The 18854-nt window shown below is 42.3% G+C and overlaps 2 protein-coding genes across 2 annotated transcripts in view; one reads left to right on the forward strand and one right to left on the reverse strand.

Moving 5' to 3' along the window:
- Window positions 1–2906, reverse strand: part of LOC311230932 (secretory carrier-associated membrane protein 2-like) — a 59379-nt gene extending 56473 nt beyond the window's left edge. The window contains exon 1 of the mRNA XM_084317381.1: window positions 2760–2906. Coding sequence (XP_084173507.1) covers window positions 2760–2816 — 57 coding nt within the window. The 5' untranslated portion in view covers window positions 2817–2906. The remainder of the gene's footprint in view (window positions 1–2759) is intronic.
- A 1586-nt stretch (window positions 2907–4492) lies between these two features.
- mpi (mannose phosphate isomerase) overlaps window positions 4493–18854 on the forward strand; it is a 35484-nt gene continuing 21122 nt past the window's right edge. The window contains exons 1-4 of the mRNA XM_084316540.1: window positions 4493–4529; window positions 6567–6694; window positions 9417–9617; window positions 17002–17143. Of these exons, the coding sequence (XP_084172666.1) occupies window positions 4514–4529; window positions 6567–6694; window positions 9417–9617; window positions 17002–17143 (487 nt within the window). The 5' untranslated portion in view covers window positions 4493–4513. The remainder of the gene's footprint in view (window positions 4530–6566; window positions 6695–9416; window positions 9618–17001; window positions 17144–18854) is intronic.

An 18854-nucleotide genomic window follows, 5' to 3' on the forward strand; every position in this document is an offset into this window, starting at 1 on the left:
ATATATATATATCTTTTTAAAAAAAGCATACACAGGTGGTGGCGGTGGGCAAGTAATGCCTGAATACCGAATAACACCGGTATCACCGACTACCGCGGCAAGCCTATAGGTGGAACTAAATATAATTTGTGCTACCATCTGTCTGTTCAAAATAAATGAAAAGAACCTTGCCTTATACATTTGGGATTTTTGTTGATTTTTTCCCTGTTGTACCAAACTTGTATCGAACCGTGACCCCAAAACCGAGGTACGTACCAAACCATGGCTTATGTATATACCGTTACATCCCTACTCCCTAGTAATAATGTCCTGGGGAATGAATCTGTGCTTCCCTCCCTATTGCCTATAATAATGCCCCTGGGGTTACAGGAACCCAGCCAGCACGTAAATATATTCTCACAAATATTCAACTGTGGCAGCCAGGGCAACTGAGAGGTTTCAAAATAAAAAAAATAATGGTTGTCAAATTATATCAGAATTGCAAATATCTCATCAAATATACTAAATAATATGATATTTAGTCCATATGGTGGTGCAGCAGCAGCCCTGATGAGAAATAGGCAGAATGACATCCTGTATCTGGTGGAGCGGTTGGCTTCACTCGCTGTACAGTATGGTTTGGTTATGTTATGTAACAGGATGTCAGGCAGCCAGACCCTAGTGGATGGGCTGAGCAGATGTGGTTTCAGCACAGAGACTCTGGAGATATAGTTAACACAGCACAACATTCCTGGCTTTTACTTCTTCTGTGTAGACTAGTAGACTCAATGCATAGATTTAGTTTTAACCAGGTAGATCACTTTAAGAACAAATTCTTATTTACAAGGACATGCCTGGCAAAGAGGTAATCAGTCTCTTGAGGGGGGAGGGGAGGGGGGGGGGTGTTAAAAAGGACAGACAGGCAGAACATTCTAAACAAAAAAACAAACAATGAAAACAAACAAACAAAAATAACAAGTATGTGGTATAGCCCAGTGGTTCTCAAACTATTTGATGTCAAGGGCCCGGACCCCAAATAGACACATAATAGGTCGGGGACCCCCATTTGATAACATTTTGTTCCAGGAACCCCCCCATCTGAAAAGACACTTGTTCGGTGAGAATTATTCCAGAATTCCATAACCGTCTATACTGTAGGTCACTGAGGTCAGTGGTCACCAACCCGTCGATCGCGATCGACTGGTCGATCTTTGAGACTTTCCCTGTAGATCTTTCCCTGATTTTTTTTTAAGATTTTTTTTTTTAGATCTTACCCTGAGAGTCCACATTACAGTTCTACTTTTGTTTTGATGTGAAAAGTGATGCTGCACTTAGCACTGACTGAGAAAGTACACATTACAGTTCTACTTTATAAAATGCTAATTGTAAATATGTTTGTCAATGTTAATAATATGAGAAAGTCCACATTACAGTTCTACTTTGACGTTTTAATGTTGGACCAAAGCATTGCATGTAATTAGAATACAGGCAAATAAAAGTCATTTAGTTTAAAGTACAATCTTGGCTGTCTTTTTCTCTCAACGCTTCAATAGGTAGATCTTGCCTACAAAAAAGTGATCTTGGGCTTAAAAAGGTTGGTGACCACTGCTGTAGGTGGTCTATACAGTATATACTATAGTTATTCGTGTGCATTCTCTCATTGGACAAATTACATTTAAATTACTCCACTTTTAGAAACACTGGTATGGTATCACTTACATACTAAAATACTGCTCATATTTGAGTTGTTGGTGGTGGCGGTGGTTCGGGAGGTAGAGCAGTCGTCTGGTAATCCAGGGGTTCCTTGAGCAATACACTTAACCCCTAACTGCTCCCGATGAGCAGGTTGGCACCTTGCATGGTCGCCTCCGCCATCAGTGTGTGAATGTGTGAGTGAATTGGTCAAATGTGAGGAACAAATTGTAAAGCACTTTGGATAAAGGCGCTATATAAATGCACCATTTAGTTACAATTTATAAAGTACATACTGTATTTCTTCATTGTTGCACAATTGCCTTTTGCTGAGCAGTTTTTGACTTCCTGCAGCCACAGATGACAGGCCCACAATGTTCACTTGAATCATACATGAACAATGTATGGATCCAAGTTTGCATGTAGGCCTTAAGGCCTATGTCAATATTCTCCATACTGTAGGCTACATGTTGAAGCAGTGAAACTGAAAGTATTGTTTTTAGTGCCTGCTCTTTTGAAAAATATATATACATGTCAGTATATTTATACTATTTAATATAGCCCCAGTGCTGGTTTTAGGCGCATTTCTTTCTGTATGTTTTAAAACATTACACTAATTACATTATCTTTATCAAAAGCCAACAAACAATAGCAATGGAGGTAGCTGAAAACATTAGCCTCTGTAGACTAGTCACTGGTGTATGACATGGTAGCCTATATTTAGGAGACTTTGTCGAATTACACCAAAAATATGAGGAATAATAAATCAACCCAGTTGACTGATATTATAATCAGAACGCGGTTAGTTGCCACACATATTGCCACACATTCCAATTTTGCTACATTTTTTACTTCCTGCATCTGACTGAGATGTATAAGCACCGCCCTCGTATCCCCATTAAAGACCGCCGAGTGGCTGAAGGCTTTGTCAATCATGCCACGTTGGCCAATTGCGACTGCCAACATAACCCGAGAAGAACCCTCCCCCGTATTCCACCCAACAGGCTACAGATTCATATTTAGTATAGTTTGACTCAAATGTTATCAATTTGGCAGCTATATTAGGGACGTTTTAAAGACAGACTTACATTGAACGGGTTGTCTGTCGCCGGATCCGCAAACGGGTTGTTATCATATCCCGACATGTTGGCTTTGATGTGGGCTGTTTTATTAACTTCTTCTCTCCGTGGTGGTGGGGAATAAACAATACACTTATCTTTCGCTGTAGGCCTCCTCCTCTCTCCCAACTTCCTCGAGTGACGTTTACAGCGCATGCGCACACACGGTGTATCATAAAAGAGACGTCACCAGAAGTCTTCTTCTTCTTCACGGCGGCCGGCCGGCGACCATTCGTATGGGCCATTACCGCCATCTTCTGGACGTCACCAGAAGTCCTGAAAGGCTTCTCTAAAGTAAAGCGCAGCGCCACCTGTTGATTTGGTTCAAAACGTACAAGCAAAAAAAAAAAAGTGGTACAAGTTTCAAGTTTCTTTATTAGTTGTTGTCATACAGAATACTTTTATATAAAATGCTTCTTTCTGTTTTGCTCCAGAGATTATGCTAGATAAAAATAGAGAAGTATTTAAAATAAGTATAGTAAGTATAAAATAGAAGTCAAGTATGTAGACAAAAGTGTTCAATATACATATATACAATGTACAATGCAGAGTAGAAAAGTAACTGAGTTACAATACAATATACTATATACTATACAGTGCAATGCAGAAATGTGACGAGGTACAATTTAGGTACAATTTACAGTAAGGTGTAATAATGAGGTATGAGTTGTAGTGCTGCAGTCACAGTGAGTTGTTTGTTTAAAGTGAGTGTGTGCGTGTGGTGGATGTGTGTGCTGTGAGTGCATTTGATGGTTGTTACATGTCATTTAGCATGACAAGTTATATATCTCTGTTGTTTCGATTTTTCATACTCCCCCCCCCCCCATTTTGAAAGTGATAACGAATACAGTGGAAGACATTCACTAACCCATGTTGTGCTTTAACTAATGTTTGTATCGGTGCTTGAAACAGGGGGGATAATAATATAAACCCGAGACAAAACAACAACAACAATAGTATGTACATATTCTCTCCCCACCGTATGTATATTTCTCTCCCACCAACCCACCCCCTCCTAATGTACAGTCTCCTCCCCACAGCATGTATATATTCTCTCCCCACGTATGTGTATTTCTCTCCCACCCACCCACCCCCTCCTAATGTACAGTCTCCTCCCCACCGTATGTATATATTCTCTCCCCACCGTATGTATATTTCTCTCCCACCCACCCACCCCCTCCTAATGTACAGTCTCCTCCCCACCGTATGTATATATTCTCTCCCCACCGTATGTATATTTCTCTCCCACCCACCCACCCCCTCCTAATGTACAGTCTCCTCCCCACCGTATGTATATATTCTCTCCCCACCGTATGTATATTTCTCTCCCACCCACCCACCCCCTCCTAATGTACAGTCTCATCCCCATCATATGTAACAGTACTATATACCTGTATGTCATGTATGTCCCTATGCCATAAATGCCATGATGTCATGTATGTTGTGTTACATTTTCAATTCATAGTGACATTTATACATACAGTATGTATAAATGTCACTATGAATTGAAAATGGGGGACCCTGATGTAAACAAGACAAACGTCTTTCTCTGCTCTGCATCCCCTTAACAATTGTGTGTATTGAGCTGTACTGTACTGTACCCATTCTGCAATCTGTTAATAAAGTTTTCAATCAATCAATCAAAAGACAAAACAACAACAATAGAAAAGGATGGACCAGTGACGTCAGCAGCGCTGTGACAGCGGACGCTCCGAGCAGCAGCCATGGAGGAAGTAAGAGGTGAGAGCAAATACCCTTCCGTGTGTATATGTCATAATACTCATTCATTCTGTAGATATAGCTTTAAAAACTGGCAACATTTTATTTTGTTCAGCCTGTTTTGATGTCACTGAATAAGAGACATATAACTCGTTCGCATTAGTGGAAGCATCCTTTCAGTTGGCGTTGGTTTCTTAAAATTAGGAATCATAATATTATTCTTCGTACAGCAGCAGTTGCCTTGATTCGGTCACATTAACATGATCAATACATCTCTCTGTATGTGAAAGCAGTGATTATATAAAGCACACACGCATTCCATTCAAGCGGCGGGCGAACGGTGTGGGATTCGGTACTTTAGCTTCAGCTTGGAGAGTAGCTGATGTTTTGCTTTCAATGAACGTCGCAGTGGGAGTAACCTTAGCACTATTGATTGATTGAAAACTTTATTAACAGATTGCAGAATGGGTACAGTACGGCTCAATACACACAATTGTTAAGGGGATGCAGACCAGAGAAAGACTTTCGTCTTGTTTACATCAAGGTCCCCCATTTTCAATTCATCATAACATAATTATGACTATGAGACACAGATCTCATAGTCACTACAGATACACTACACGACCAAGGTACCCATGTACATGTCAAAATACTTCCCAAAGGTCAGTGAATACCACGATCACAACACCAGAGGGAGCTCCACAAATCATGTTAAACCCAGATTCGGCTCAAATAAGGGACTAAACACGTTTCGCAATTATGCCACATCAATGTGGAACGCCCTACCCAAAGCTGTAAAGGAATGTGGATCACTACCCACTTTCAAAACCTCTCTCAAGGGACACCTACGGGAGACTGCAATTCAACACTGGCCCCTGTAAATATCCTAACCCAACCCCCTCCAATGTACAGTCATTTACCTAGTATGGTTTTGTCAATAGTTCAATGTACAATTGTGTTTGTTTGTACAGTGTCTCCTCCCCCCCCCCCCTCAATGTACAGTGTTACTTGTTTATACAGTGTGCCCCCCGCCCCCCCCCCCCCCCCCCAACCACCTCCAATGTAAATTACCCAGTATGGTTGTCAATATCCCAATGTACCCAACCCCCCCCACCCAACCTCCTCCAATGTACAGTTTCTACGTCAAATGTATATACTCCCTTTTCTTGACTCCTTCTGTATCACAAACAGTACTGTATTTGCAAATCTGGTATGTCATAAATGTATAGATGTAGCAGTACTGACTATCTGTATGTCATGTATGTCATATATGTCTATATGAATTGAAAATGGGGGACCCTGATGGAAACAAGACAAACGTCTTTCTCAGGTCTGCATCCCCTTAACAATTGTATGTATTGAGCCGTACTGTATTGTACCCATTCTGCAATCTGTTAAATAAAGTTTTCATTCATTCATTCATTCAGATAGACAGTACTGCTACGTACATACATTTATGACTATCACAAAAGATGTTGTTTTATTTCATAATGGAGCGTAGAGATGCAGTGGTACTCTAAGATGAATGAATGAATGAAAACTTTATTTAACAGATTGCAGAATGGGTACAATAGTACGGCTCAATACACAGTTGTTAAGGGGATGCAGACCAGAGAAAGACTTTCGTCTTGTTTACATCAGGGTCCCCCCCCATTTTCAATTCATCATGACATTTATGACATACACGACAAACGGATATACAGAACTGTGTAGTAAAAGAGATTATAAAAAATATATACATCCGAAGGGGAATGAATGAATGAATGAAAACTTTATTAACAGATTGCAGAATGGGTACAATAGTACGGCTCAATACACAGTTGTTAAGGGGATGCAGACCAGAGAAAGACTTTCGTCTTGTTTACATCAGGGTCCCCCCCCATTTTCAATTCATGGTGAATAGCTTTCTTAGATAGATAAAATAGATAGTTTAAAACACGCAGTACGGTTGAATATAGCCCCATTACAGAAACCACAAACTTGATTAGACACTTGGTCGACAGTAGATCCACTTCATATTAAATGTTGTATTTGTTTTTTTTCTCACACTTCCTATAGTATTCCCACTGACGTGTGCGGTTCAGAACTATGCCTGGGGAAAGGTGGGGCTCGGCAGTGAGGTGGCCAAACTGGTTGTTGGTGGTGACCCGCTGGCTCTTATAGAAGAGGACCAACACTATGCAGAGGTAAGACAATGTCAGGTGTTGAGTATAATATCATTTGTCAGCGAATGAACCACACTGCAATTTCACAAGATGGATATTCATATTCCATAACTCCAAAAGTACAAGGCAAGTTTCAGATGGCATGGCACAGTGATGCCCCTCTGGACCCTGAGTGAGTCTGTTCTTGCCTTCCATGTGTATGTCGTGAGTCTCTTTATTTAGCCCCAGTATCTCTGGAGCGTTTGTCATTAAGGTCAACAGACCTGGTTATGGCAGCTGTGACATTTTCACTTACTGCAACACACAGACGACAAAGAGACATCAAATATCCCCTGGCAGATGACATGGATGCTATGGTTGAACAATATATCAAATACATATATTTATATTAGGGCTATTAGTCAACAAATCCGTCGTTTTGGTCTTACTTGACCAATACCTGTTAGTGTTTGTTTGTTTTTTCATGCTTTTTTTCCATGTTGAATTACTTCTTTCTAAGATTTATTTATAAAGCACATTTAAAAACAACCCACATTGACCAAAGTGCTGTACAGACCACTGGGCCCCGTTCCCCGTACGTGGCTAACTGAGTTAGCTGGATAATCTTCAGGATAACTTGACATAAGTCAAGCTTTTCGGTTCCACGAAGCAGGCTTGTCTAAATCACTATGGCAACAGATCGAAAAAATTTGAACCTGCTCCAGAGCAGGTTTAGTTGAGTTAGCTGGATATAAGCTGGCCACTCCCTCGGAACAAAATGGCAGCTCCCTTCCTCAGAGATTGATTGATTGATTGGAAACTTTATTAACAGATTGCAGAATGGGGTACAATACAGTACGGCTCAATACACACAATTGTTAAGGGGATGCAGACCCAGAGAAAGACTTTCGTCTTGTTTACATCAGGGTCCCCCATTTTCAATTCATTATGACATACACAACATACAGATATATATCATGACATTTATGACATACATGACATACAGATATACAGTACTGTTACATTTGTGACATACAAGATATGCAAATATACAGTACTGTTAAACAGAGATCCTAACAGAATATATATATACGAGGGGGAGGAAACTGTACATTGGGAGGGGGTGGGTGGGTGGGTGGGTGGGAGGGAGGGGGTGTGTGGACATTTACGGGGGCCAGTTTCGAATTGCAGACTCCCGTAGGTGCTCTCCAGATGATTTCCAGAATGTATTGATTTCATAGAATGTGTTAAATAGGCCTATAATTAAAAACAATTAAAATACATTAAACTGGTAAAAGAAATGCTTTTGAAATGTAAAATAATAGACCTAAAATGCTGATAATAAATCATATTCAGCCTATGGATTTCATACATACTGCACGACACCTGTTTGAGCTGCGGGATGAGGCGCGCTTGTTTCTGATGGAGAATGCGTCCCAGCTCACTGCCCACCTCCGATGCCGACTAGATATCAATTGAGGGGGAATACGCACAGCTATACCTACCTATTCGAAAAAACATTATCTGCACTGACTTATATAAAAAATAAGTACAGATCACGTCTGAATCAATGTGGAGGATGATCTCCGAGTCGCTGTCTCCAAAATTAAACCCAGACTGGACATATGCCCAATTTGCCCATCCATCTCATTAGGTGAGTTGAACATTATAGCCTTCTAAATGAAACGCGCTATATGTATTCATTTTATGGTTGTTTGATTATTGTGTTATTTTGTGTAGATATTGTGCGTGTTAAAAGCCTCCAATGCATATGTGTGCGTGTGAACGTTTGCATGTTTCAACCACCTCTATATAATAGTGGGGGTCGCAGCTCTCTGACACCGTTATTTCGGGGGGTCGCGGCCTGAAAACTTTAGGAACGATGTATTTATTATATTACATGATACCTAAGCGCATACAGTACAGATATCCTCATAAGTATCTATTAATTCGTATCAATTAGATACTCTTTGGGCTTGTTTTTGTATACTTATTCTGAAAGAGTTGAAATAATTATTTTCGCTAGCAAGATCTCATTCGATTATTCATTCCATTAAGTCTATTGCCAGCAGGCACATTTAAATAAATATAATCTGATTGATTGGGGTAATGACTGGGACTTAAAATGTGCCTATAGTCTAGATATGCATTTAACGAGCTATTGAGGCTATTGAGCCGTACTGTATTGTACCCATTCTGCAATCTTTTAATAAAGTTTTAAATCAATCAATCAATCAATGCCGTTAGAAAATCAGGATTTCTGCGATCGACACCTGCTGTCTTTTCAGGTGAGGCGGCCGCGCGCAATTATCCTGAGTATCAAGTCTGGTTCGAATTAACGAGACTGAATCAGCGTTCGAGGAACAGGGAAAGCCCGGATTAAAACATCGGGTTAATTGAATCTGGATAATGGGACTTTTGATCGACTTAGTTGAACCAGGTACGGGGAATAGGGCCCAGTTCTGAGAGGGGTTACGAGGTCTGTGATGTAGGAGGGGGCCTGCCCTTTTAGGGCTTTAAAAACAAATGGGAGAACCTTGAAATCAACTCTATACTGTACCGGTAGGCATCTCTGGTAAACAGAGCCTTGTAGCCTTGTGTTTTCACCCCTGTGTGTGTGTGTGTCTGTGTGGTAGTCTCCCTTCGAAAGGTCTCTGGACTAACCATAGTTATATAAAGCTAACAATAGAGTTATTCATAAAAATATTTTGATATGATACTTTGGCTATATCGCCCAACATATTCCCTAACCTCTCTCTTCTAGCTGTGGATGGGTGCCCACCCCAAAGGCGACGCCCTGATCAAGGACAACAGGATAGCTCAGAGGACGCTAGGCCAGTGGATAGCCCACTACCCCGACTGTTTGGGGTCGAAGGTCAACGACACATTTCACGGTCAGCTCCCCTTCCTCTTCAAGGTGCTGTCTGTCAACACAGCCCTGTCCATACAGGCCCATCCCAACAGGGTGAGTAGTGGTACACACGCACACATGCTGTCTGAATACTGTGCCTAACCATGCCCATTTCAATACCCAATTATGTGTTAGTTGTACCTCTTGATCAGTAGACTGAATTCTGTGTCGTACCTCTTGATCAGTAGACTCATCCAGTATCAAGTTTCAAGTTTGTTTATTATTTGTCACAACAAAATACAGAATACTTTATGATAAAATGCTTGTTTCTGTTAAGAGCCCCTGAGAGTGTGCTACATACAGTAAAAAAAAAAGTAAGTAAAGGCTGGGGCGCCCAACTGGTGAACCATGTAACGCACTGCGTCCTTTGCCGAATGTCTTCCCCCTGCTCTGTCTCCCGTTCTTCCTCTCTCTTTCTCTCTCTCTCTCTCTCTCTCTCTCTCTCTCTCTCTCTCTCTCTCTCTCTCTCTCTCTCTCTCTCTCTCTCTCTCTCTACCGGACTGCCCGATAGTAAAAACAATAAAAAAATCTACCAAAAACATAATATTTTTTTTTAAAGAAGTAAGTAAAGGAATGTTCAGTCAATATACAATACAGAGTAAAATGAGTAACAGTGAGGTACAATGCAGAAATGAGATGAGGTACAAAACTTAGGGTAGGGTGCAAATGAGGTAGTGTAGTGCAAATCTCTTTAACCCTTTATTCGCCAATGACGTGTTACCACGTCATTCTCCGCCATGTGTAATCTGCCAATGACGCCGTAAGGCGTCTTTGAGATCAATATTTAAAAAATCTGTGATGGCAATCATATTTCACCCACGGAGTCTTGAGATCTCCTGTTGATCTCCTCTCAACTCTCCAACGGTTCAAGAGCACCATCTGGTGGCCGATCGGCGGATCGCCCAAACAGGAAGTGACGCGCCGGAAGTGGTGCTCATCCATATTCGGTCCGGGCACTCGCTATCGTTAGCGGGACTCCAGCTCGACACGCTGGACAGCGATCCGTTGCCAATAACTCGATAAACAACATGATTTGGACGTATATATTATTATACAACCTGGAAATGGATCGCATATATCAACATCCCATAATCGCGAACTTTCTGCTCCACGCTGACCACCCAACGGTCAGAGGAAGCTGCGGTAAGTTTTAGCGTGTTTGAATATTATGATCGACATAAACTGCTGTGATCTATGTATCGCCCATACTACATGAATGATTTAACGTCGGCCACGGACTTATAAACCCCCCCCCCCTCCGGTCACCAGCAGATGATGAGGCATGACGCTTAGGACCTTGTACAATTGAACATTTTAATCTGATGTCAATCGGTATCAAACTACATTTGATGATGTAATATATGTATTTAGGGCTATAAATCACGTTCTGCAGAATGCTGCAGAAAACGATAAAAACATATTTATACTTTAGACCGTATTTTAGTATGAATATGTGAATGAAAAAGTAGAACGTTGCTACATCCTAAACGATAGATACTTGACGTTGAATGGGCCATAGTAATGTCAATTTAGCAATACAATTTAAAAAGTTATAGCCCTGCAAAGAAGGGGAACATCTCCATAGACTTACAGTACTGGCAGACAGTGGATTAAGATCAGAATAATCCCTGGCAGATAAAGGGTTAATAATAGATACATATAAAGTGTCTAAAGTGAGTGGTAAGGTGAGTGTTTGTTTAAAGTGAGTTTGTGGATGTGTGCAGTGAGTGATGATGATGGGTTGTTGTTACATAGTCTCATTGTCATTGAGAGTCATGAGACTGAGACTCCGGTAGCGCTTGCCTGACCGCGTGTAGTCTTTTACCAACAAACTTGCAGTTCCGCGTTCGCGTTCTGCGATCTGATTGGCCACTGATGTACACTCTCTCTACGCCCAAACAGCGCGTTATGCTAGTTCTGCCTCTACTAACAGCCTGCAGCCTGCTCGCTAGTTCTGCCTCTAACCTCTAACAGCCTATCCAATTCTGTCCAATTCATATCAATCGAAATAACGTATTGTTTTCATCTCTCTATATTAACACTTTGAGTGCCAACAACGCTATATGTCGTTAGTTCATGCCGACCGTTGAATGCCAGCAACGCTATATAGCGTTTGTTTGTCGTTTCTTTTTATTATTAGCGATTTGAATTCATATTTCATCAATCTAGTCTCACGTTAGTGCAGCAACCTCTCTCTGAGCTCCATTGGGAAAATACCGCCCCCTATCGTCTCTCCCTGTGTAACTGCACCCCATTGGATTAGACTGATGGGAGGGGGAAATCCAGTTTCCTCATTTTACTTATCCGGCAAGCCATCCGAAGAGATTGGAGTGATTGCCGAGCCGGAAAACAGCGTGGAATACATATTTCCAGTACCAGTATAGATTATGCGTTCACAACGCTATCATTGAAGTGGGTGCTGGCATTCAACCATGTTTTGACCATGTTCACCAGTGGCATCCAAAGTGTTAACGTGATTCCATCAACACAACATAAATGTTCAAAACACGACAAGACAGTTTGCATCACTTCCCACGGTTCTCGGCACTTATTCTACCAGTAGTAGGGCTGCACGATTTTGGGAAATAATCTAATTGCGATTATTCTGACAGATATTGCGATTGCGATTTGCGATGCGATTATAACATATTTAAAAAAAAAATTACAAGAAGAATGTTGCTGCTTTCTGTAGTCGGGTCCCAACTGCAAAATTACTGTATTACCCTGTATTATACACTTTTACTATCATGTAGACTATTCTGCTTTGTGTTTACATGTGATGTATTGTATACATGCACATTTATTATGTTCTTGTGTGATGTATCGCACATTTTATTGCTGTGTGATGTATTGCAAATGTTATTGCTGTCATCTTGGCCAGGTCTACCTTGCAAAGGAGATCTTGTATCTCAATGGGACTTCCTGGTTAAATAAAAAATTTAATTTAATTGCAGGCTTGGCGATTTGATAATTGCATCATTCCAAATCGCGATTTCGATTAAAAAACGATTAATCGTGCAGCCCTAACCAGTAGTGCAGTAGTTGTTGCCACGGTATTGGGTCTTTGGGTGAATACTTCATTGGCGGGGAAGAAGAACACTGATAGCGGTGTGTGGACCGCCCCGCGAGCCCCAGACCACCGCCCCGTGAGCCCCAAGCCACCGTCCCGCGAGACTTGTTTCCCGTGCGCCTAAAATTCTACCTGGTCTCGGCCCGTGGGGCTTGCGGGACGGTGGCCTGGGGCTTGCGGGACGGTGGTCTGGGGCTCGCGGGACGGTGGTCTGGGGCTCGCGGGACGGTCCACACACCGCTATCAGTGTTCTTCTTCCCCGCCAATGAAGTATTCACCCAAAGACCCAATACCGTGGCAACAACTACTGCACTACTGGTAGAATAAGTGCAGAGAACCATGGGAAGTGATGCAAACTGTCTTTATGTTGTGTTGATGGAATCACGTTAATATAGAGAGATGAAAACAATACGTTATTTCGATTGATATGAATTGGATAGGCTGTTAGAGGTTAGAGGCAGAACTAGCGAGCAGGCTGCAGGCTGTTAGTAGAGGCAGAACTAGCGTAACGCGCTGTTTGTGCGTAGAGAGAGCGTACGTCAGTGGCCAATCAGATTGCAGAACGCGAACGCGGAACTGCAAGTTTGTTGGTAAAAGACTACACGCTTCCTGACCGCAGCAGTTCAAAGAGTTTGGGTGACTGAGACAGTATACTGAATTCTGTGTCGTACCTCTTGATCAGTAGACTCATCCAGTAGACTGAATTTTGTGTGCAGCACTTGCTAAGCAGTAATATGTTGATGTAGTGTATTGAAGACATATTGAAATGTGCCGCCGTTCTCAATCATGTCTTTATAGACTGGAATATATATATATATATTTTTTTTTTATATATACCTATAGACAACCACACAAACAAAATGCAATGGGAACCCATCAGTTGGCCATCTCCTCCATCTCCTTCCTTCAGTACCGAAAGCAGAGGGAGAAAAAAAGGGAAGATGACTATAGTCATATTTAAGTTAAATATCTTAACATATAGTTCTATTAAAATATTATTTATTATAAACCAATATTTAAGTTACATATTTTAAATATTAGTTCATATTTAAGGAGCAGCAATACATTTGTCATATTTAAGTAGCAGCCAAACACAAAAAGCTAGTCCACTGAAAGACCACCACCATCAATAGCCCAGTGCAAACCACCACCAATAGCCCAGTGCAAACCACCACCAATAGCCCAGTGCAAACCACCACCAATAGCCCAGTGCAAACCACCACCAATAGCCCAGTGCAAACCACCATCAATAGCCCAGTGCAAACCACCACCAATAGCCCAGTGCAAACCACCACCAGCAGCCCAGTGCAAACCACCATCAATAGCCCAGTGCAAACCACCACCAATAGCCCAGTGCAAACCACTAACAATAGCCCAGTGCAAACCACTAACAATAGCCCAGTGCAAACCACCACCAGCAGCCCAGTGCAAACCACCACCAATAGCCCAGTGCAAACCACCACCAATAGCCCAGTGCAAACCACTAACAATAGCCCAGTGCAAACCACTAACAGCAGCCCAGTGCAAACCACCATCAATAGCCCAGTGCAAACCACTAACAGCAGCCCAGTGCAAACCACCACCAGCAGCCCAGTGCAAACCACCACCAATAGCCCAGTGCAAACCACCACCAGCAGCCCAGTGCAAACCACCACCAATAGCCCAGTGCAAACCACCACCAGCAGCCCAGTGCAAACCACCATCAATAGCCCAGTGCAAACCACCACCAATAGCCCAGTGCAAACCACCACCAATAGCCCAGTGCAAACCACCACCAGCAGCCCAGTGCAAACCACCACCAGCAGCCCAGTGCAAACCACCACCAGCAGCCCAGTGCAAACCACCACCAGCAGCCCAGTGCAAACCACCACCAATAGCCCAGTGCAAACCACTAACAATAGCCCAGTGCAAACCACTAACAATAGCCCAGTGCAAACCACCACCAATAGCCCAGTGCAAACCACTAACAATAGCCCAGTGCAAACCACTAACAATAGCCCAGTGCAAACCACCACCAATAGCCCAGTGCAAACCACCATCAATAGCCCAGTGCAAACCACCATCAATAGCCCAGTGCAAACCACCACCAGCAGCCCAGTGCAAACCACCACCAGCAGCCCAGTGCAAACCACCATCAATAGCCCAGTGCAAACCACCACCAGCAGCCCAGTGCAAACCACCACCAATAGCCCAGTGCAAACCACCAACAATAGCCCAGTGCAAACCACCACCAGCAGCCCAGTGCAAACCACCAACAATAGCCCAGTGCAAACCACCATCAATAGCCCAGTGCAAACCACCACCAATAGCCCAGTGCAAACCACCATCAATAGCCCAGTGCAAACCACCACCAATAGCCCAGTGCAAACCACCATCAATAGCCCAGTGCAAACCACCATCAATAGCCCAGTGCAAACCACCACCAATAGCCCAGTGCAAACCACCATCAATAGCCCAGTGCAAACCTGCCATCGGCCAACCCCGGCACCCCTCGGTGCCAACTACTAATGTGCAATGACCTTCTGATGCAGGTGGGAGGGTTGTAAGTAGCTCCAAAACTACTTTAAGCAGGTAATCATGTTCAATGTTAAAATGCTGAAGAGAATACTGAATGTATTGACTTTCAGGAGTTGAACACCTTAGGTTAGTGTGTTATTGTCCTCTCCGTGTTCTGGTGCTCAGGAGTTGTATCCACTGGGTTAGTGTGTTGTTGTCCTCTCTTGTGACCAGGGCCCTGTTCCTTGTACCTGGCTAACTGAGTTAGCCGGATCATTTTCAGGATAACTTTACTTAAACTAGACCTTTCGGTTCCCCGACGTGCGATTTTCTAAATCACTATGGCAACAGATCAAAAAGTTTTAACCTGGTCGAGGGCAGGGTTTAGTTCAGTTAGCTGGATAAACCATGGCCACGCCCTCGCAAAGAAATGCCAGCTCCCTTCCTGAAATAATTCTCACAGTCTAGATCCCATTATACCATTCTGAATTATGTTTTTGTGTTTCGTTTTTCTAGAGGGGGCTTTTGAAATGTAAAATAATATACCTAAAATGCTGATAATAAATCATATTCAGCCTATGGATTTACTTTGTTCTAAATAATGCACGTCATATATATACGGCGCCCGCAAGGTGCGATATACACACTATCATGTGGTTATTTTAATAACGCCCAAGCATTGTAAATGTGAATCCCGCGGGGATGTTTTTAATGAATGAAACCTATCTGGCGTTTGTCTCTGATTAGTTTCATATTCTCGGCTGTGGATGTATTTGCGCCCGGATTGTGTTTCATTCAAGCATGAATTGAAGCGTCTTCATGCGTGGATTGTGGCTATGAATTAATGTGGATTGTTGAATTGTGTCACTCACACGTTATTGTGATATTGTAACTGGGATTAAAATGTTTGAGGAGATGCACTGTTTGACGGATTTGATGACGTGGATGTGACTTGAGAAAATGAATGAGCAATTGCAAGCCTTTGACGTTTTGATGAATGCATTTGAGAAAATGCATTTATCTGTTCAAGCACTGTTATCTGATGATGAACAAGAGGGTGATGAACACTGGTCACTGGTATAAACCAAAGGTTAATCAATTCAATGCATGTATGGATGGATGATGTCCAAAACAGATTAAAACCTGATTAATAGTGAAACTGTATAGCCTCCAAGCCTCTCTGACACATTATTTCGGGGGTCGCGCCTTGAAAACTTTGGGAACCATGTTCATCATATAGTACATGATACCTAAGCACATACAGTACAGATATCCTCATAAGTATATATTAATTCGTATCAATTAGATACTCTTTGGGCTTGTTTTTGTCTACTTATTCTGAAAGAGTTTAACAAATTATTTTCGCTAGCACGATCTCATTCGATTATTCATTCCATTAAGCCTACTGCCAGCAGGCCCATTTAAAGAAATATAATCTGATTGATTGGGGTAATGAGGGACTTAAAATGAGCCTATAGATTATGCATTTAATTGTTGGCGAGGCTATTGAGCCGTACTGTATTGTACCCATTCTGCAATCTGTTAATAAAGTTTTCAATCAATCAATCAATCAATCAATGCCGTTAGAAAATCAGGATTTCTGCGATCGACACCTGCTGTCTTTTCAGGTGAGGCGGCCGCATGCAATTATCCTGAGCATCAAGTCTGGTTCGAATTAACGAGACTGAATCAGGAACAGGGAAAGCCTGGATTCAAACATCGGGTTAATTGAATCTGGATGATGGGACTTTTGATCGACTTAGTTGAATAGGGCCCAGGTGCTCAGGAGTTTAATCCACTGGGTTAGTGTGTTATTGTCCTCTCTCTGTGACCTGATGCATGTTATTGTCCTCTCTCTCTCCTGGTGCTCAGGAGCTGGCGCTGCGTCTCCACGCTCAGTTCCCAGAGCACTACCCGGACAGCAACCACAAGCCTGAGATGGCCATCGCCCTCACGCCCTTCCACGGCCTCTGTGGCTTCAGGCCTCTGGAGGAGATCCTGGGCTTTCTCACATGTGAGTCCCTGCACTGCGTTCTAGTCAAAGGGGACCTGTTGTAGAACAAAGACACGCCTGTGCCTGTGTTTCACATTGTTTTTACAGAATGAGGGGTTGTCCCGACACTGAGCATGACAAATATGTGCATTGTGCCTTTTCTACAGTTCAGCTGTGACAGGAACCCTCTTGAAACATGCCGTTCAGAATTGCAGCCACAATCGCTGTAGTTAATAACGTGTGTGTGTGTGTGTTAGGGCTGTCCCCGACTAAGGATTTGGATGGTCGACTATGATTGGCCAAAATTTGCCGCTAGTCGACTATTGGTTGACAAAAAAAACATTACATTTTTTTTTAAATATTTTTACATTTATTTTTTACTTTTAATTTTTTAATTTTTTTTATCATTCCATTTGGGCTGTGGGGGGTGCTTAATGTCTGAAGGAGTCGATGGAAGGCTTCTTGTCCTCTGCAAAAGCATGCAATTGGTCCACTGATGGATACATCTTGATATTTGTCTAGTCTAGTGTGTTCCTTAGATGGGTGAAATCCTCTTTCAGTGCCTCTGTGCCTGTTTTTGTAGGCAGTTAGCCTCTGGTATGCGTGCCATTAGCGTTAGCCACGCTTCTAGGCCTCTTTTCTTTTGGAAAGAATGATAAAAAAAAAAAGAATTATAAATATTTTTTTCATTTTTTTTTTCATATTCGACTAAGAGGTTGGCCAGTCGACTATTGCTCCTTTCGACCGATTAGTCGACTAATAGGGGTCAGCCCTAGTGTGTGTGAAGATAATCTTGATGAAATGCGTGTGTACAAGATGCCGGCTCGCACGTAAATCTTCTCCTTTCTACCTAAAGTTGAACCTAAAGTGAACAACACATTTCTAACAAAATTGTTAACGCCAATATTGCTATGCTATTGCTGGATCTGGAGTCATATCTGCAACATCTAGTCTGAAAGGTGGATCTGAATTTCAACAGTACAGGTTCATGCACCATTGATGGATGTACAATAGTTATCGTATTTGTACGATAAAAGCAGCTCGCTCGTTACAGGCACAGAAACGGCCCATTGAGAACGGGACTGAAACGGAGAGTTTTAGAGGCTGCTAGAATGCGCAATCTGAGTGTTTTCAGCTAAAAAGATTCAAAGACATGTTTAGGGGACCTCGAAGACCTAAGACTAATTGAAAAGTGTCCCCTTTAAAGCTGCTATGTGTAAGATTTGTGATTGTTTAGAATGAGGACCATGTAGGCTCAACTGCATACAGTCGATAAGAACAACTTCATTTTCGAGATTTTGACTATGAGTCAATGTGTAAACATTAACACATTCAGCGCCAATCACGACGAGTATAGTCGGGTTATCTCGCCAGCGGTTGAGCGCCATACCCGAGTATAGTCAGGGTTTTGATCCTTTGATCTTTTCCCTCTGATCCCTGTTCTAAATCATCATCCAGATCATTCTAGCCGTCCCTGGCTCGTTTGTATACGTTGGAATTGCAATGCTGATCGAATATCACCAGATGGCGGTATCGTCTGTATCTGAACTGGAATTGCATTGGCGTTTTTTTGTTGTTGTTAAGGGCTCCTCCTCCTGCTTGAACAGAGATTCACATCGATCGCTTCGAAATTCCGTTGCCGAAGCGTATTTACCATCAGAACGTGTATAGACATATACACTGGTAATAGCGAATGCGATGCGATCACTTGGAATTATTCTTTTTGGAATAC

This window comes from Notolepis coatsorum, assembly GCF_963971535.1.
Source record: "Notolepis coatsorum genome assembly, chromosome: 6".
Lineage (NCBI taxonomy): Eukaryota > Metazoa > Chordata > Actinopteri > Aulopiformes > Paralepididae > Notolepis > Notolepis coatsorum.